The sequence below is a fragment of the Hipposideros armiger genome, unplaced genomic scaffold (genome assembly GCF_001890085.2).
Source record: "Hipposideros armiger isolate ML-2016 unplaced genomic scaffold, ASM189008v1 scaffold_0, whole genome shotgun sequence".
In the NCBI taxonomy this organism is placed as follows: domain Eukaryota; kingdom Metazoa; phylum Chordata; class Mammalia; order Chiroptera; family Hipposideridae; genus Hipposideros; species Hipposideros armiger.
Genome location: NW_017731350.1, coordinates 4,673,263 through 4,688,524, shown reverse-complemented (window position 1 = coordinate 4,688,524; position 15,262 = coordinate 4,673,263). Strand labels below are relative to the sequence as shown.

Below are 15,262 nucleotides of genomic sequence, written 5' to 3'. Positions count from 1 at the left end.
CCTAGTGCCAGGTGCCAAGTATGCCATGAAACATGAGCACACTATGGGACAGAAAAACACCTATTTCTCAATCTATAATTTGGACCCAAATTCCTGCACACCGAATTTTTCTCTAACTTTGCTGATGTAAGCATCTCTTAATTGTGTATTATCAATAAAATTTGTTAATTCCTTCAGAAATAAATCACAGCCACATTCCCATTTTGTATTATTATTCACTTACTTATATAGGGTGGTTAACATGTATCAGGCACGACAAGAGCTGTCAACACAAAGTGAAAAGAATATATAGTACCTGCCCTGGAGGAGCTCCCAGGCTGGCAGGACAGACAAGTGAGTACAGACAGCAAAACCATGTGTTGATTAAGGAGATGTTCTGGAAGGTGCTATGGGAGCAAGAGAAGGGTGGCTAGAGCATACTGGGAAGGAATTACTCAACGACAAAGTGCTGTCACAAGCACTATCAATGTGATCCTCCCTAAAATTCTTTTAAGAGAGCAAGTCAGGAAAATTGTATTTCACAGGTTAACTGAAGCTCAGAGGGATTAAATATTCTGCTCAGTTTCAGATGACTAGCAAGTGGCCAGTTAGTATTTGAACCTAGATCTTACAACCAATCAGTAAATTTAGTATGCTGCCTCCGTGTTAAGGGCTGAAACCATCCATCCAGATTATTTTGCATGTGAGGAAACACAAAACCAAAAAGGAGGGCAACCTGTCTAGGGTCACGTGGACAGTAACAGGGCCTAGAGTAGAATCTTGTCTCCTGATCCCCAAGTCAGGGGAGCTTCTGTGCACCATTCTCTTATGTCTACAATGGGGTTTCTTAACCTAGAATCCATGTCCCCACTGAAATCATAAGTAAAAGGCTGTGTGTTTTCTTCTGTGGAAAGGGTCCAAAGCTTTTACCAAATATTCATCAAAGATTCAAAGGATTCAGACTTCCTAAAAAAGGACAGCTGGTCTATACCACTTCCTTTTCATCCCTATTTCAGTACCAATGATGACATATTTCTAGCTCTTGGTTCCTGGAGGGACAGTGAACATTTAAAAGGAAAAGCCAAGAAATAGCTAGCAGGTCACAAAAGAAAATTTATTAAGAAAGAGATATTCCAACTGAAAATAAAGCCCTTAGAAATCCTTTCAAATGGACTCTTAGGTGATCGGCCCATTTATACTAGTTGCTGGCTCTCACTGAGCTGGATCATGAGGGTCTCAGCTAGTATTTTTCCTTATAAAAAAGTCCCATCTCCCTTATTTTCAATCTAGTCTCTAGGCTCTCAGTTAGGCCTTGCTGTCAGCTATAATTCCAAGATTATAGATTATGCAATCATTTTCTTTAAATGACATTTCAAAAATTTCAGTAAGACTCACACTCTGATTTGACGAATTGGTCCATATTTCCCAAATATGTCATACATTTCTTCAGCTGTGATTTTGTAGGGCAAATTTCTTATATACAAAATCCGATTTACTTCAGGTGGAAGTCGAATCTAAAATGAGAAGTATGTATTATAATTATAATCAGGAGAAAGAGTGCTACGGCTTAAAAAATTCTCATAAAAAGTAATAAATTCTCATAATAAAAAATGATACATAATAAAAGGCCAAGAACAAGAATTATAACCTAATATTACTGAAAACGGCATGCTGTTTGAAAAAGCAATTAGGCACTGGTTTTAGGAAAGACTATTAGTAGGAACTAATAAGGGGCTACTACAAAACCCAGGCTTTCTGTTACCACATTGAAACGAGATTTCCAATCTCATTAAAAACTCCTCAGTGCTTTAGACATAAGTGGGAAAGAATGGAGAGAACTGTTCCTGTTTGCCACACAATAAAAATGTCACTGGCAACCCTTCTCTTATCTTCCCAGAAACTTGTTGCATCAACGATCTCTTCTCTCTTTTGAATTTACAGCCTTTCTCTCACCATTGGTTTCTTTTATTCCTCGGGTGAGCAGCTGCTTACGTGTTGCCAATCTTTACACAAAATACTTATTTAGATCCCTTTTCATTCAAAAAATACTTACTGAGCACTCTTTATGTATATGCCAGGCTAGGTAGGGTTAGGATTACAGTGAAGGAAAACTAACAAACAAAAAAACAAAGCTTCTGTCTTTACTACTTTTTCCATCTTGCTCTTTTATTTTTCTTCAGTCAAGCCTCTGGAAAGAGAAAGTCTACACTCACTGCCTCATATTCTTTACTTCACTGACACTCAACAACCTACCACAAAGTGCTTTTACACACAAAGACCGTTCACTTGCAGAGTTCAAGTCTCATCGCACTTAATTTCTCTGAGCCTCTGACATTGTTGACTATTACCTTCTTGACTATTCTAGACACTCTACTTCGGCTTTCTCCTAACTCTAAGGCTAGGTCTTCTCAGTCCTCTTTGCCATTATAATTTGCTCTTCCACAGAATTCTACCTTTAGACTTCTCTTTTTCACCGTTTGTACGCCTGCTTTAACTCTATGCTCTCTTTGATCTCTTAACCACCCACATACATGGTTTCTGCACTGAGTTGATGACTCTCAAATAGGTCTCTCTTGTCCAGATTTCACTCCTGTGCTTCTTATTAACATATTCAATTACATAATGGACATTAATTTGCTCAATAACTATTTATTAAACTAGTGACGGCATTAAGCTCAGCGTTGTATAAATGAAAGAATAAGATACTTATTCCCTGCTCTCAAACTAGTGGTGGTAACAAATGGTAAACAAATAAGTACAATAAAGTTTTAAGACTTTAAGATTCAAGCATAAGTTTAAATAGATGAGCAACACTGTCAGACAATCACCGTATACTTCTCTAGTCAATTTGCTTTGCTTTTTCACTCCGCAAGACACTATATATCACACTTTCTCTTCTCTCCTCACACTTGACCGCCACCACTCCCTCTAACATGAGTTGGGCTGTATTCTATTCCCTGCCCATCCTAGGAAATGACCGTGACTCTTGCTTATTGCAGAAAATAGATATGACCAAGTGGTAAGTACCTTGTATTACTAAACCTACCAATCAACATTCATACATATGCACCCACTTTCCCTTTCATCTGTGCCAATCCTTCATCTACTCCAAACCACTCCTGAACTTAACCCATCTTTCTTCTGTATCATCAGTTTCCCCCACTTACTGGATCATTGCCATTGGCATACACATACACCTAGTCTCACACATCTTACAGAAAGAAAAAAGTCAACTATCACCCAATTTCTCTTCTCCCTAGTTACACAAGAACTCTTTGAAAGAGCTGTCTCCGGTTTCTCCACTTCCACCTTTTCATCCCACCACAACCAAGTTTTCATCCAGTGAAATGATTTCATTGAGGTTACCAAAAGTCTTCGTCTCACCATGTCCAATTATCTGTCATCATCTTACTAAACTTCTCAGCATCCTAAGAGTTGACCACTCTCTTTCTTGAGACCATTTTTTTTTATGGTTTCCACAGAACCTCACTCTTTAACATGAAAACATAAGCAATAGGGCTTCTGTTTTACTCATACTACTGTATCTCCAATACCTAGACTAGTGTCTGACACGTAGTAGGTGTTCAATAAGTATAACTGGTGAATTGCTTTCCTATCTCAATACTAGTACATAACAGGTGCTCAAAAATATTGTTGAATTAAAACATTTAATGAAACATCCAAAACGCTCCCTGATGTGGAGGTTCCCAGGCTCTAGCTGCTTGACTAGTAAGTTACTTGTTGGGGACTCATCTGTGCTATTGACTATTAGGCCGAGAAGATCCTGATGCCTGGTTCTAGATGCAGGTGAAGCAACAAAGGCTGTAAGGGTTAACGCTATCACTGACACTAGGATAAGAGACTAAAGGAACTCTCAAAAGGGGTGGGGGCGGAAACGTGATTCAAAGAGTGTATTCCTAAGGATGGGCCAGGATGGAATCTCTGACAGGACAGTAATTTCTGGGCTTCCCCACGCTGAGCTTGGAGGAGGACCAAGAATGCTCTGATCCGCGCCGCTGAGGAAGGTCAGCAGCGAAGTCCCTCCCTCCTCGGCAGAAGTCCCCGATACTCACGTTCGCCCTCTTGGCCGCTTGCATCGCCATCTTGGCGGGCTGTTGAGGTTACCGCAGCTAATACAAGAATTCCTCCGCACTCCCCGGAGCTCGCACAACTTCAGCGCAACACGGCGACAAACGCAGGACATCAACAACCAGGCTCCGCCGGAAGCTGTTATAACACGCCGGAATAGCGCCGTTTCACGTAGAAACGTACTGACGTATATCCCCTTTCGAAAAGACTCCGGGGCAAAACGAGCCTGAGTTAGTTATGAGTCCGGAAGGTTAAAAGGCGAGTACCAAGACACTTCCGGGTTCTGGCTCGGAAGGGGCGGGGCATCGGCTTCAGACGGGGAGGTGTTCCGGTCGGGGCGGACCTCAGCAGAGGCAGCGGGCGGGAGGGGGCGGGGCCGGAGAAGAGAGGCGCGAGGTGGGGCTGCTCGCAGGTGAGTTCCGGAAGTGGGCGGGGCCTGGTTTGGGATCCCGGGCTGCGGGGCGCGCACTGGGCAGGTGCTGGGGGCGCGTGGGTGGGCCTGGGCCTCTGGTCGCTGGTGAAGCGCAGCCTACAGGGTTCTGTCTCCGTACCTGGAACCCTGGCGCAGCCCCTGAGGGTTGGGTATCTGCTGACCCGGCCTCTCCTGTAATCCCCGCCGCGACGCCTGTCCCGCCTCCCACCTCATCCCCACCCCTGTGGCCTCAATTCGCGCGCTGGGACCGCCCCTAGTGAGCCGGCCGCCCTTTGAGTCCCCTCTTTATTTTCTTAGACCGGCTTTACACGCGTCAGTTGACGATGGCTGGGGAGGACCAGCGGGTTACAGACGGGCCTGCAATAGCAGCCGATCTCTTGCTTGCCTACAGTGAGTTTTACACAAATTTGCCCCGGGAAGGCCAGAGGTAGTCGAGTTCTGAACTGCTGTTGCTGAACTCTGGGGGTTCGTTTTGCCTGCGCGCATCAAAGCCAAAGGAGACGCCAACAAGAGTTTGCAGCAAAGAAATGAGACGTTTATTTAAGGAAATGGCACCAAACCCGGAGACACAGGTGAGCTAGTGCTCCTTAGACCTGGCTCCCCAGTGGCTTATAGGTTACAGATTATATAGGGCAAAATCACCAGGCACCGTGGGTTAGGGGTTCGGGGTTGTGTGGGGACCTGATTGGTTGGAGGTGAGGTAAGGGTAATGAATGATTTCTTCAGATCTTGAGGACCGTTCTGAATCGTTTTCTGGAGTCCCTCTGTCCAGTCTCATGGGAAAGTAGCCAGGGGGTTGTTCCACCTTAGGGCTCAGGAACTGAAACATAACTTAGGCCAAGGTGTTATCTTTAGCTTGCTAGAGGTCTGGGCGGTGTGGCCATTCGTCAGGTCCAGGCTACTGTCTTCTGCAGCCTCAGGGGTTACTGATTATGGGGGGGCCGGAAAGGGGAGGGCTAGGTCTCTGAGGAGTATATAGAGAGAGGGGGATATGATTTCTAGAGCTAGGATGTAAAACTAACTTTAATCAAAGCCATAAGGACCCTTGGTTTCACTGCCCCTTCCTCCTTCATTGGGGCAACTCCAGGATGATTTTTCCCATGTGCTTGTTACTCTCCATGTACTTATGGGCCTCTTGGATTTCCGCCACGGGGTAGACTCTGTCTAGAACCGGCAATAGACGCTGGGGCTCCTCTGTGGAGAAGTGGGGCAGAATTTGTTCCGTGAAAGCCTTCACCAGCATTTCCTTGTACTAAGAAAGGAAAAGAAGACCATCAGCCTGGGCAGAGGCCTTGCCTTGCTACTCCCCATCCTGCCTTGCCCTTCTTTGCGCTCTCTCTGAACCGTGTACATATCAGAAAAAGCACCAAGGGGTAACCTGACCCCTTCACTACCAGCATTATGTGCATGCCCCCAAACGTGCAACCTCTGTTCTGTACCAGATAAAGACTGAAGCCTGGAGTAAAATATTAGTGTCACTCACAGCCTAAGGACTATTCTTAAACACAGGCTTTAAGCAGGAGGCAGTCACAGATGGGTCTGACATAGGTTTAGTTCAAAGGGATGCTTGAGCTCTGCTATTCCCCAGCAGGTGTGAAACCCTCTATGGGGAAATATTCCCAAAGCTGGCACCCGCTAGAATACCACACAGAAGATTTCAGGTTGAATGCTAAGAGGCTTTCTTAGCACACTGAGAAGAGCTTTGCCTTTCAAAAAAAAAAACAAACAAAAGTCTTGGAACTATTAGAAGTATTTCCTAATATGGTCGATGCTTTGTTCATTCTGTTAGAAAGACTCCCCGGTCTCATAATGAAGTGTTAGCTACCCCTTTTCCAAGATGTTGAAGCTTCTATTAACCAATTTAATTACTAGTTCTGTGAAATTGGGTTAACTATCCTTGGCGGCAGGTTTCTACATAGGCTCCCTATCTTAAAATGTGACAGACAGATCTTACCTTCTTTGGGGTTATGGAATGAATCAGACTTTTCTGGGTAATAGTTTTCTTTTCATTCATCACTCACCTTTTTGTCCCTAGATCTCAGTAGACTGGTGATCAGACTTCCTCGTTTAAAAAGGAGCTTTGAAAACAGAGGCCCATTGACGTCAGCTCCTCCCATCAGACCGTAGAGAACCCAGCGACCATCATGAGCCAGGCAGTTGACATTTTTCTCCCAGTAGGATCCTCCTATGCAATCTATGATAACATTGACTCCAGCGCCTTCCACATGAAACACAATTTGTGATGCTAGTCAGACACAGAAAGCTTGGTGCAAAATAAGATCCGCAAAGTTTGTGGATATGTGGGTATAAATAAATACAGGTGCAAGTGGTATATCTATAGATTGGAACTAGAAACATTGCTCATAGAAACATTGTTGTAAATGGAGTTTAGGTAGCTGAACCCTATCATACCATACTATGTGTAACAGTTTATCTTTTATGATCTCTAGCCACAGCAGGAAAGAAATGGGGCAACACCAGGATCTGGTATCTTCTCTGACCCCCACATAAGTAGAGAACCCACTGGTACCTGGGCATGAGTGAGAACAGAAGAGGGGAGGTCCACCCCAGGCTACAGGGCAGGCTAGCAGTTCACATCGAAGTTATGAGGTATCTGCACTGGGTTGTTTGAATTCTAGTTTTACCAGCTTTGGTTTCATCTCTCCTTTTCTACTCATGTGGAAAATGGAAAGGGTGAGCCAATGATATTCAGATTAGGCTTTGAAATACAGAGGCTCATCCATTTAGGAAGCTAACACCCCAACCCTACTATGACCGGCTCCAAACTGGCCTCTGCCTTGTCTCTCCTACTAGCTCACTATGGACTGGCTGGTTGGGAATAAGAGGTCTGGTAATTCCAGGCCAACTCTGTGTGATTATCCAGTTTCTAAGACATGTATGAATCACACGACTTACACATGAAAGCCATCTTAGTCCTAACTACTACCTGCCTGTCTCCAGAGGTCAAAGGCTGGAGTACGAGAATTTGGCAGGGCAGCTGTTGTACATTTAGCAGAGGCAAGACAGATCCAGAGCACTGGCAGTCTAGAGGTTGGTGAGGATTTTATCTAATCATCTCTGAAATTCCTGCTGAGCTGTATAAGCTGTTGTTTACCTTTGGTGAATTTCATTGTTGCTTCCGAAAAATCCTCTTCTTTGTAATTGAATCCACCAGCTGCTCCGAGCTTTTCTGCCATTTGAAGCTTGTCCTTGGAGCCAATTGTGACCAGAGGAATAGCTCCAGCCAATCGGGCAAGTTGGATGGCAGCTGTGCCCACCCCACTTGCTCCTGCATGGATTAGCACAAAGTCTCCAGCCTGAACTTTCCCTGTGACAGAAAGTACAGGAACCATTCACTTCATTTTGCAACTGCTACCCATTCTCCCCGTAGGCATATTGTACCATGACCACCCAGCCCAAGGACCACCAAATGCCAAGTCTCTTGCTCTCTTAAGAGAAAACACATTGACAGTTCTTTTTTTTTTTTTTTTTTGGTCTTATTGCCTCTGGTCAAAGTGGGAAACAACTTTTTGAAAGTTATTAGCAGCTACACTTGTAATCTCTGTTTTACCTATGGAATAAACACATCTCTGACCTATACCTGAATAAGTGAGAGTAAGCACCATTCCCACTGTCACCACCATAAGCCACTCCCTCTTCAGTCTGAAACTGGCCTTCAGCTGGTCTCACTAATCAAGGCACCATACCATACACAGCCACCAGGCTCCTACTCCTAAAATGGAGCTTTCATTATGTTACTTTCTCAAATTGTAACGTGGCTTTTGATTGGCTTTTGTATCAAGTCCCGACAGCCTGCTATTCAAGGCCACCACAATCTAGTCCCAGCCTCATTTTTTACAACTGATAACTCATCCTTCACTTCTGAATGGGGCAGCCAATCTCACCTTTCTCACTAGGAAAGGAAAAGACACTCTTTCTTAGGCCACTTTGGCTTGCCTTCTGTCCATCACAACTCCACCCACCCTTCGGGTCCTCTTCCAGGCAGCCTTCCCTGACCACCTTTGCCCACACCAACTTTTCCCATCTTGAGCTTCTATTATACATAAAGAAGGATATATTATATCCTTCCGAACTCTATGGTTGTCTTAATTCTTGTGCGTGTTTGTCTTCCCAGTTACATGAGTTCCCTAAAGGCAAGGACCAAGTCTTCTTGGGCTCCCTCACATGATCTTTTGGCCAGCCTCAGTGGAATTCGGGAGGAATAAAAGTTGTTTGCAGTAACCCTTCTGTTGTACTAGGGCTCCCAGAGAAAAGCTCAGCATGACTTTGAGAAGCTGGGACTGCTGGTGGTCCTGCAGTGTAAAGGTGTACACAGGCCTTCTATTTGACAACCACAATTTTTAGCTTCAACCTCAAGCCATTGCCAGCATGATATGAAGACCTTATACTACTGGTGGTACAGTGGGGTGAGGTGTTTGGATTGGGTGTGGCTCAGTGGCCTTGACAAAGCTGTCCTGGAAAACTACTGGCTTTTGAGGTGGCTGAGTCAGGAAGGAATTGAGCCACATTGCATGGAGTGAGCATGTGGGCGGGCCTCCTCACCTATGAGATGTAACAGCTGGAAGGCTGTAAGCCAGACCTCTGGGATGGCCGCAGCCTGGGTCAGGGTCAGTCCTGCTGGGATGGGCATGAGGAGTCCTTCAGGGACAGTGACATACTGAGCCTGACCCCCACTGGGCAGCAGAGCCATGGCTGGGTCCCCAATCTTCCAGTGCCCCTGGCAGCCAGGCCCCAGCTCTGCCACATGTCCAGACGCCTCGAGTCCCAAAATGCTGCTGGCTCCTGGCGGTGGGGCATACTGGCCTTGTCTCTGCAGAGAGAGGCCTGCTTTAAGTGGTGAGTAGGATCAGAAACCTGTGTCATCATCCCTGGCCCTCTTCCAATAGTCCTTTTTTCCCAACAGAATTCAGGATAAAATCAGGTTTTTTAAGTCAGGAAAAGAGAGAAGAGAGTAATTTGTTATTTTTTAATTTTAGCTGAGCCATCCTGCCACCTGTTGGCAGCTCAGCGGCAGCTCAGCAGCAGCTCAGCTCAGGCCGGACTCGAACCGCTGTTGCTCAGAGCTCAAACCTTTAAGCAACTCTTAACCAACTGAGCTGCTCAGCCGGCCGGAGAGTAATTTGTTTTATGCAAATAAGATGGTATGTCATATAATCCATTAGTGGTTGTCATAACTAGTAAGGTCCTTTGCTATTTCCCTCATTTAAACCCCTTGTTTTACAAATGGACAAACAGGCCTGGACAGGAAAATGCCTTGTATAAGCTCACAAAGTAAATTAGTAGCAGGATTAGGAACAAGACCGCGGACTCCTTCACGATTGTTCTCCTGTATCAAGTGCCGGGCTCTGTCATCACAATCCTCCGAAGCGTCTGACCAGGGCTTTAGACCAAAGGGACTGAATCAGGAGTGCACCATTTGAGGGGCTTTTTCAAAGTACACGTACCTGGGTCCTGGTCATGTTAATTTTGAAAGAGTGCCCCGGGTGATTCTGGTGCACATTTCTCAATTACCCCAACCAATGCAGCTGGTCAGGTTAGCGCTTCAAATAGCAGACAGAAGAAAATTCTTCGAGTACTGCTCCCTGCCCACCCTGGGACCCTCAGAGTGGAAAGTGCAGCCTTTGGAGCCACAAAGACCTCAGTTTGAATCACAGTCTTGCCCTCCTCCACTCCAGCCCATTACTAGCGTTGCGGTCTTGAATGAATTGCTTAACCTCTTCTATCCTTAGTTTCTTTACCAGTAGAAAACAAATGAACAGGGTTGCCTGCGGAGTACATGAGATAAAACCCGGCCTAACACACACGCCCCCGTCAACAAATGGTACTTCCCTTCTTATCTGAAAGCCTGAGCAGGCTGGATTAACTCCGTGTGGACTCTGCTTTGCAAATACAGTACTCACGTATTTTGTGTATACCAAGAAGACTAAATGGTTCTACCTCTCAGAACCCCCAGCACACCCTTTGCACACATCATGAGGAGTGTTACAGGCAGTACCTTAGGTCATTCCTTCATCTGTCTGATGAATGATTATTGAAGGCCCTGAAGTCCCGCCCTGCCCCAGCCTCTGCCTGACCCCTCGGTACCTGGAGTATGTCAGCCCGGTTCAGGGCGCTGGCTGCCACCTTCAGGAGGACTTCCCCCTGTCCTGGGCTTGGCTTGGCCACCTCCTTCAGGTAGAGGTTTTCTGGTCCTCCCGGCTTGTCAAAGTGCACGGCTAACATATTCCCTGAGGACATAGCACAGAGAAAGGGTCTTCGAGGACACAGCGCCCAAGCCTACCGTGCAGCGCCCCCTGCCGGCCAGTGGCCTCCCTCTGTCAGTGGCCACGAGGGCTGGTCCCCGCTCCCGCTTTCAGAGGTCCCTGCCGCCTCCAGATGGACCCCGCCCAGAGCGCACCGATTGGGGCTGGGTGAAGTGGGGATGGCAGGACCGGGCTGGATGCAGTGGAGCAAGAAAACGTTGAGCATGAGGCAAATTCTACTCCCGAGTTGGATTCTTCCACCCGGCCCGGGTCACTGGAGCCGATGTGAGTTACTCACCAACTTAGGACCCGGCCCCTCGGCTGCTGCAGGCGGTGCCACGCGGTGCTGCTTTCCCTGCGGGTCCTTGGAGCACAACCACGGAGCCCTGGTACTGCCTGGACCTTGACTCACCTGTCGGCTGGAATCTGGGCAGCGCAAACGGTGGAGTTGACTAGAACCAACCCTGCCTTGACAAATCTGATTGGCTGGGATCTTGGCAGCGCAAGGGGTGGGGCTGACCGGAACCAACCTCGCCTTCTCTTCCTTTTCCTCCTTACATCTTTTTTTTTTAATTTCAGTTTTATAACTTTATTAGACAATCAGCATTTAGTTCCCATCCGCGTTACCTGTTTGTAGATTTCTGCAAGTGGTGACAGGTACGTAAGTAATCAACGTAGAGAGCTTGTTTGGTGAGTCTTCATCGTCATTACGTTTTCTGGGCAACAGCACCCGGTCCGGAATGGGACGTTCCGTATTCCTTTGGCACAGACAGCTTTGCTGAGCCCGGTGTCAATGTGCACATCTGGAGTTCCCATCTCCTTCATGGCAAATTTCTGCATCTCTTTCAGTGAGGGAGGGGCACGCTTCTTGAAACCCACCCCACGGATGTGCTTGTGACTGTGTATGGTGTATTCTCTGGGCACTACCTCGTTGATGGCAGAACCGCTGTTCCCGCCACCCTTCTTTGCGGGAGCCATTCTGCGTAGCCCAAGTTGGAAAGGAAGCACCTCCTTTCCTCCTTTAAAATGCGAAGCAAGTGACAGCAAATCAGGTTTCCTTTTCCTTTGAACGTCTGGAAAACTAGCCTTCCCCTGAGAATGCTGTTCCAGCTCTCACTGCAAGAGAAAACTTCCCTTTCTCTAGGACTAGGCCTGAACTCGGTCCATTTCTTGTTCTAGCCAGGCTTTTAGCCCATTTATGCTGTAAGTCTGGCATCCTGCCCTTCCTGTGGGCAGGCGGCTCTAGGGTGGGCAAGAAGGGTGTTGCTGGGACAAAAGTGAGGAGCAGCAGGGGGAAAAGGGAAGGGAAAGCAGTCCTGTGATCCCTGTCACTTCTGCTCTTCCTCCTGACTTTCCTGGGAAGGAGGAAGCGGCGCCTGGGAGATGCTGCCTAATGAGGCAGTTTAGACCGGTGAAAAGCTGAATCAATAGGCTACCTCAGGGTTCTCAACCTTGGCACTACTTACATTTTGTACTAGATAATTCTTTCTTGTGAAAGACTGCGCTGTGTATTGTGGGATATTTACCAGCATCCCTGGACTCTGTCCACTAGATCCCAATAGCACTCTTGTCTGGTCGTGACAATACAAAATATCTCCAGACATTGCCAGGTTTCCCTGGGGTGAGGGAGTGGGGAGATTGCCCTTGGCTAAGAACCACTGGGTTAGAAGAATACACACATATGTGTGCCACACTACTTTTGTAGTGCTGTATAATTTACCACCTCTTCACGTGCATTCTCTTATTTGCTTTACCCATAATACTTTCCCCAAAAGGAGTCAAGATACAGAAAGATTAACTTGATTTTCAAGGGACATACATCTAGTGAGTATCAGAGCCAGGAATCAAACTTAAATCTCCTGGGTCCTGGTCCAGGGCTCTTTACTATAACAGGCCACCGTGTGTAACAGTCTCTCCTATCAATTGCAGCCCCCCTTTTCTCTCTTAATTTACACCCCTCTGCTGAGCCTACCTCTTGCAGGGTTACCCAAATCATGTATTTTTATAAGGCTTTCTTTCTGTTTTACAAAAATGCCTGTCCATGTCTTGCCATCTATATCAAAACCATCATCGCAAGGAAAGGCTAAGAAGCCATTATATTCAGAGAAGGTCAATGTGAGGCCTTTTCTGGAACTTGTGTGGTGGGTATTTCTTGCTACTTCTGTGGGTAGACTCCAGTGTTTCTGAGGGACCGTGTCCCGGGAAGGACAGGAAACCTCTGCAGCTGGCTCTCTGATAATTAAAGAATAAGATCCAAACTCAGTAGCCTGGCACTTAATGTCATTCTCTCTCTCCTGTCTAGAGAAAACCTACTCATCTTTCAGGGCCCTGTTATGAATCTCCTCTGAGGATCTTCCAGAGGGCATCTTCTCACCTACCCTCCCCGCTTTGGTCTGGGTAAGCATCTGAAGAACAATATCAGAGCTCCTGGACAAGGGATGGAAAACAATGGATCCTGGGAAAAGCTTGACTTATAGAGATTCATAGGAAGGTGCATATCTCATGGGAGTATGCCAAGTCTCTAGTCCACTTCCCTGGTCCTGGGAATGGGGAAGTACAGGGGGTCCAAAGAGAAGGGAGGGAGTCCTCTTGCCACCTGTACGCCCCCACCCAGCCTACAAAGTAGAGACCACTTCCCTTTTTATCATCGGTGGGCATGCTGTAGTAATTTAGAGTATTCCAACAGTCAGAAAATAACTTACCTAATGTGAGTCAGTAGCCAGAGTCAAGATCTGTCAGAATGAATGGAGTATATGCCCAGCAAAATAGAGCAACTATAGGAAACAGGTGAAAACTTGAATAAAATAAAAGCAGTCGAGAAGATTCAGGAGTAATCCAAAAATACTTCTAAAATAAAAAAAAAACCATTTCCCAATTAAACAATTCAGTAGATGCTTTGAAGGAGGTGGTCATTGTTGAGGCCTGAATTATTGGCTAAGATTAAGGTTAACAAATATCTCAGGCAACAGAGCAAAAGCTTAAAGAGATGGAAATTCATAAAAGGATGAGACTTGGAGAATAAATTTAGGAGACCCTGCTATAAGAATAATAGGAGTTATAGGAGGAGGAAGAGGAATAAAAAAAGACTCAATAATTAAATAATAGAATAAAAATTTTCCTAAACTGTCTCAGATTCTACAAATTGAAATGGTTCACTGTGTTAAAAGATGGGTTGATGAGAAAAAGCACATACCTACATTTTGTAAAATTCCTAGTTCTAACACATTTCCAGGTGGAAAGAATAAGTTACCTACCAGAGGTTAAAAAATCAAATTGGCATCAAGTTTCTATCTACAATCTGGAAGTTAGAAGAGGTTAGACTAGCCTCTTGATGTGAAGAAAAGGACTGAAACCCAATTATCATACACCCAATTAAGATTATTTTTTGCACTTGTTAGGACAAAAAAATATATATTTTCAGATATGCAAGAATTCCAAGACACATCGCTCAGATACCCACCTGCCAACACTTGAGGAAAGGCTCTAACCAAACAACAAATGTCCTAGAACAGATGGAGAGGAAACAGTTGTAAACAACAAACTTTGCAAAATATAGAGCTAAAAATGATTGGATAAATAAATATGAATGGATAAGGACAGTGGGGAATGTGTTATGTAAGTCCTAAATAAGAACTTTTAAAATATAAGAAATTACTTTGAGGGAAATTCTAAATAATAATCGAGCACTAGATATACTAAAATATTTCTGAAAAATTAGGAGTTGAAGGTGCTTTAAGTTCTGATTTTATTGGTGAGTGCCTTGGTGGGAATATATCCAAGAGAGGAGGGGATACCATTTATGGGGAAATAGATAATATTTAGTAGATATATATCTGATTTTGAACAAGAGAACTTCCAACTTAACAAGGGGAAAAAATGAAAATGATAACTACTTAATAAAGCCAGCAAAGGAAATAAAAGGTAAGAGAGGAGACAAAAATATTTAATAATGGAATAAAATCAAATATATCAGTTATTACAATAAATTTAAGTAGATAAATTCTATTAAAACTAAGCAATTGCCAGATGACGTTAAAAAGTTAGAATCTGGGTCGGTCGAGTGAAGCATTGGTTAGGAGTTGGCTTGGCACACCCGCTCTGAGCAGCAGGGCCCCGGTTCGGATCCCACATGAGGGCCAGTGATGCTGCGCCCTCTACAGCTAAGATGGTGAACAACAGCTCAACCTGGAGCTGGGCTGCCATGAGTCGCTGGTGACGGTGGAGGCTGCAGTGGGGCTGGCCGCCAGCTGGCATGAACTTTCATGAGCCCCCCATGAGCAGCTGGCCAGTGGCCAGCGAGCAACTGCCTCAACCGGGAAGCGCGCAATGATAATACCAACATGAACCAGTGAAGCGACGTCCTCCACAACTAGACTGAAGAACAAAAGGACAGCAACTTGTCTGTTCCCCTCCCTCAATTCCCCAATAAAAAATCTTAAAAAAAAAGACTCTATGAAGAAGATATAATAATTATGAGCCTGAATGCCTAAAACAACAA

General features: G+C 45.4%; 3 protein-coding genes and 1 pseudogene across 7 annotated transcripts in view; 1 reads left to right on the top strand and 3 right to left on the bottom strand.

Moving 5' to 3' along the window:
• The window catches only part of SF3B6 (splicing factor 3b subunit 6), an 8,058-nt gene extending 3,744 nt beyond the window's left edge, over window positions 1-4,314 (bottom strand). The window contains exons 1-2 of the mRNA XM_019649992.1: window positions 4,053-4,314; window positions 1,375-1,493 (exon numbers count right to left, since the gene is read on the bottom strand). Of these exons, the coding sequence (XP_019505537.1) occupies window positions 1,375-1,493; window positions 4,053-4,082 (149 nt within the window). The 5' untranslated portion in view covers window positions 4,083-4,314. The remainder of the gene's footprint in view (window positions 1-1,374; window positions 1,494-4,052) is intronic.
• Window positions 4,315-4,406: 92 nt separating this feature from the next.
• FAM228B (family with sequence similarity 228 member B) overlaps window positions 4,407-15,262 on the top strand; it is a 33,947-nt gene continuing 23,091 nt past the window's right edge. For 2 of the 5 annotated variants that reach the window (XM_019649142.1, XM_019648999.1), the window contains exons 1-3: window positions 4,407-4,480; window positions 4,799-5,073; window positions 13,067-13,161. The gene's annotated coding sequence lies outside the window, so the exon portion shown is untranslated. Of the gene's footprint in view, window positions 4,481-4,510; window positions 4,545-4,798; window positions 5,074-11,329; window positions 11,422-13,066; window positions 13,162-15,262 lie in introns of those variants that run through there. The other 3 variants (XM_019649300.1, XM_019649067.1, XM_019649379.1) reach the window with 3 other exon arrangements.
• On the bottom strand, window positions 5,072-11,227 carry TP53I3 (tumor protein p53 inducible protein 3). Its single transcript, XM_019648883.1, has 6 exons — window positions 11,063-11,227; window positions 10,607-10,749; window positions 9,065-9,332; window positions 7,617-7,829; window positions 6,523-6,719; window positions 5,072-5,753 (listed from the first exon to the last, which is right to left on the bottom strand). The coding sequence occupies exons 2-6, from the start codon at window positions 10,742-10,744 to the stop codon at window positions 5,571-5,573; spliced, it is 999 nt and encodes a 332-aa protein (XP_019504428.1). The 5' UTR covers window positions 10,745-10,749; window positions 11,063-11,227; the 3' UTR covers window positions 5,072-5,570.
• On the bottom strand, window positions 11,342-14,885 carry LOC109386682 (60S ribosomal protein L31 pseudogene; annotated as a pseudogene).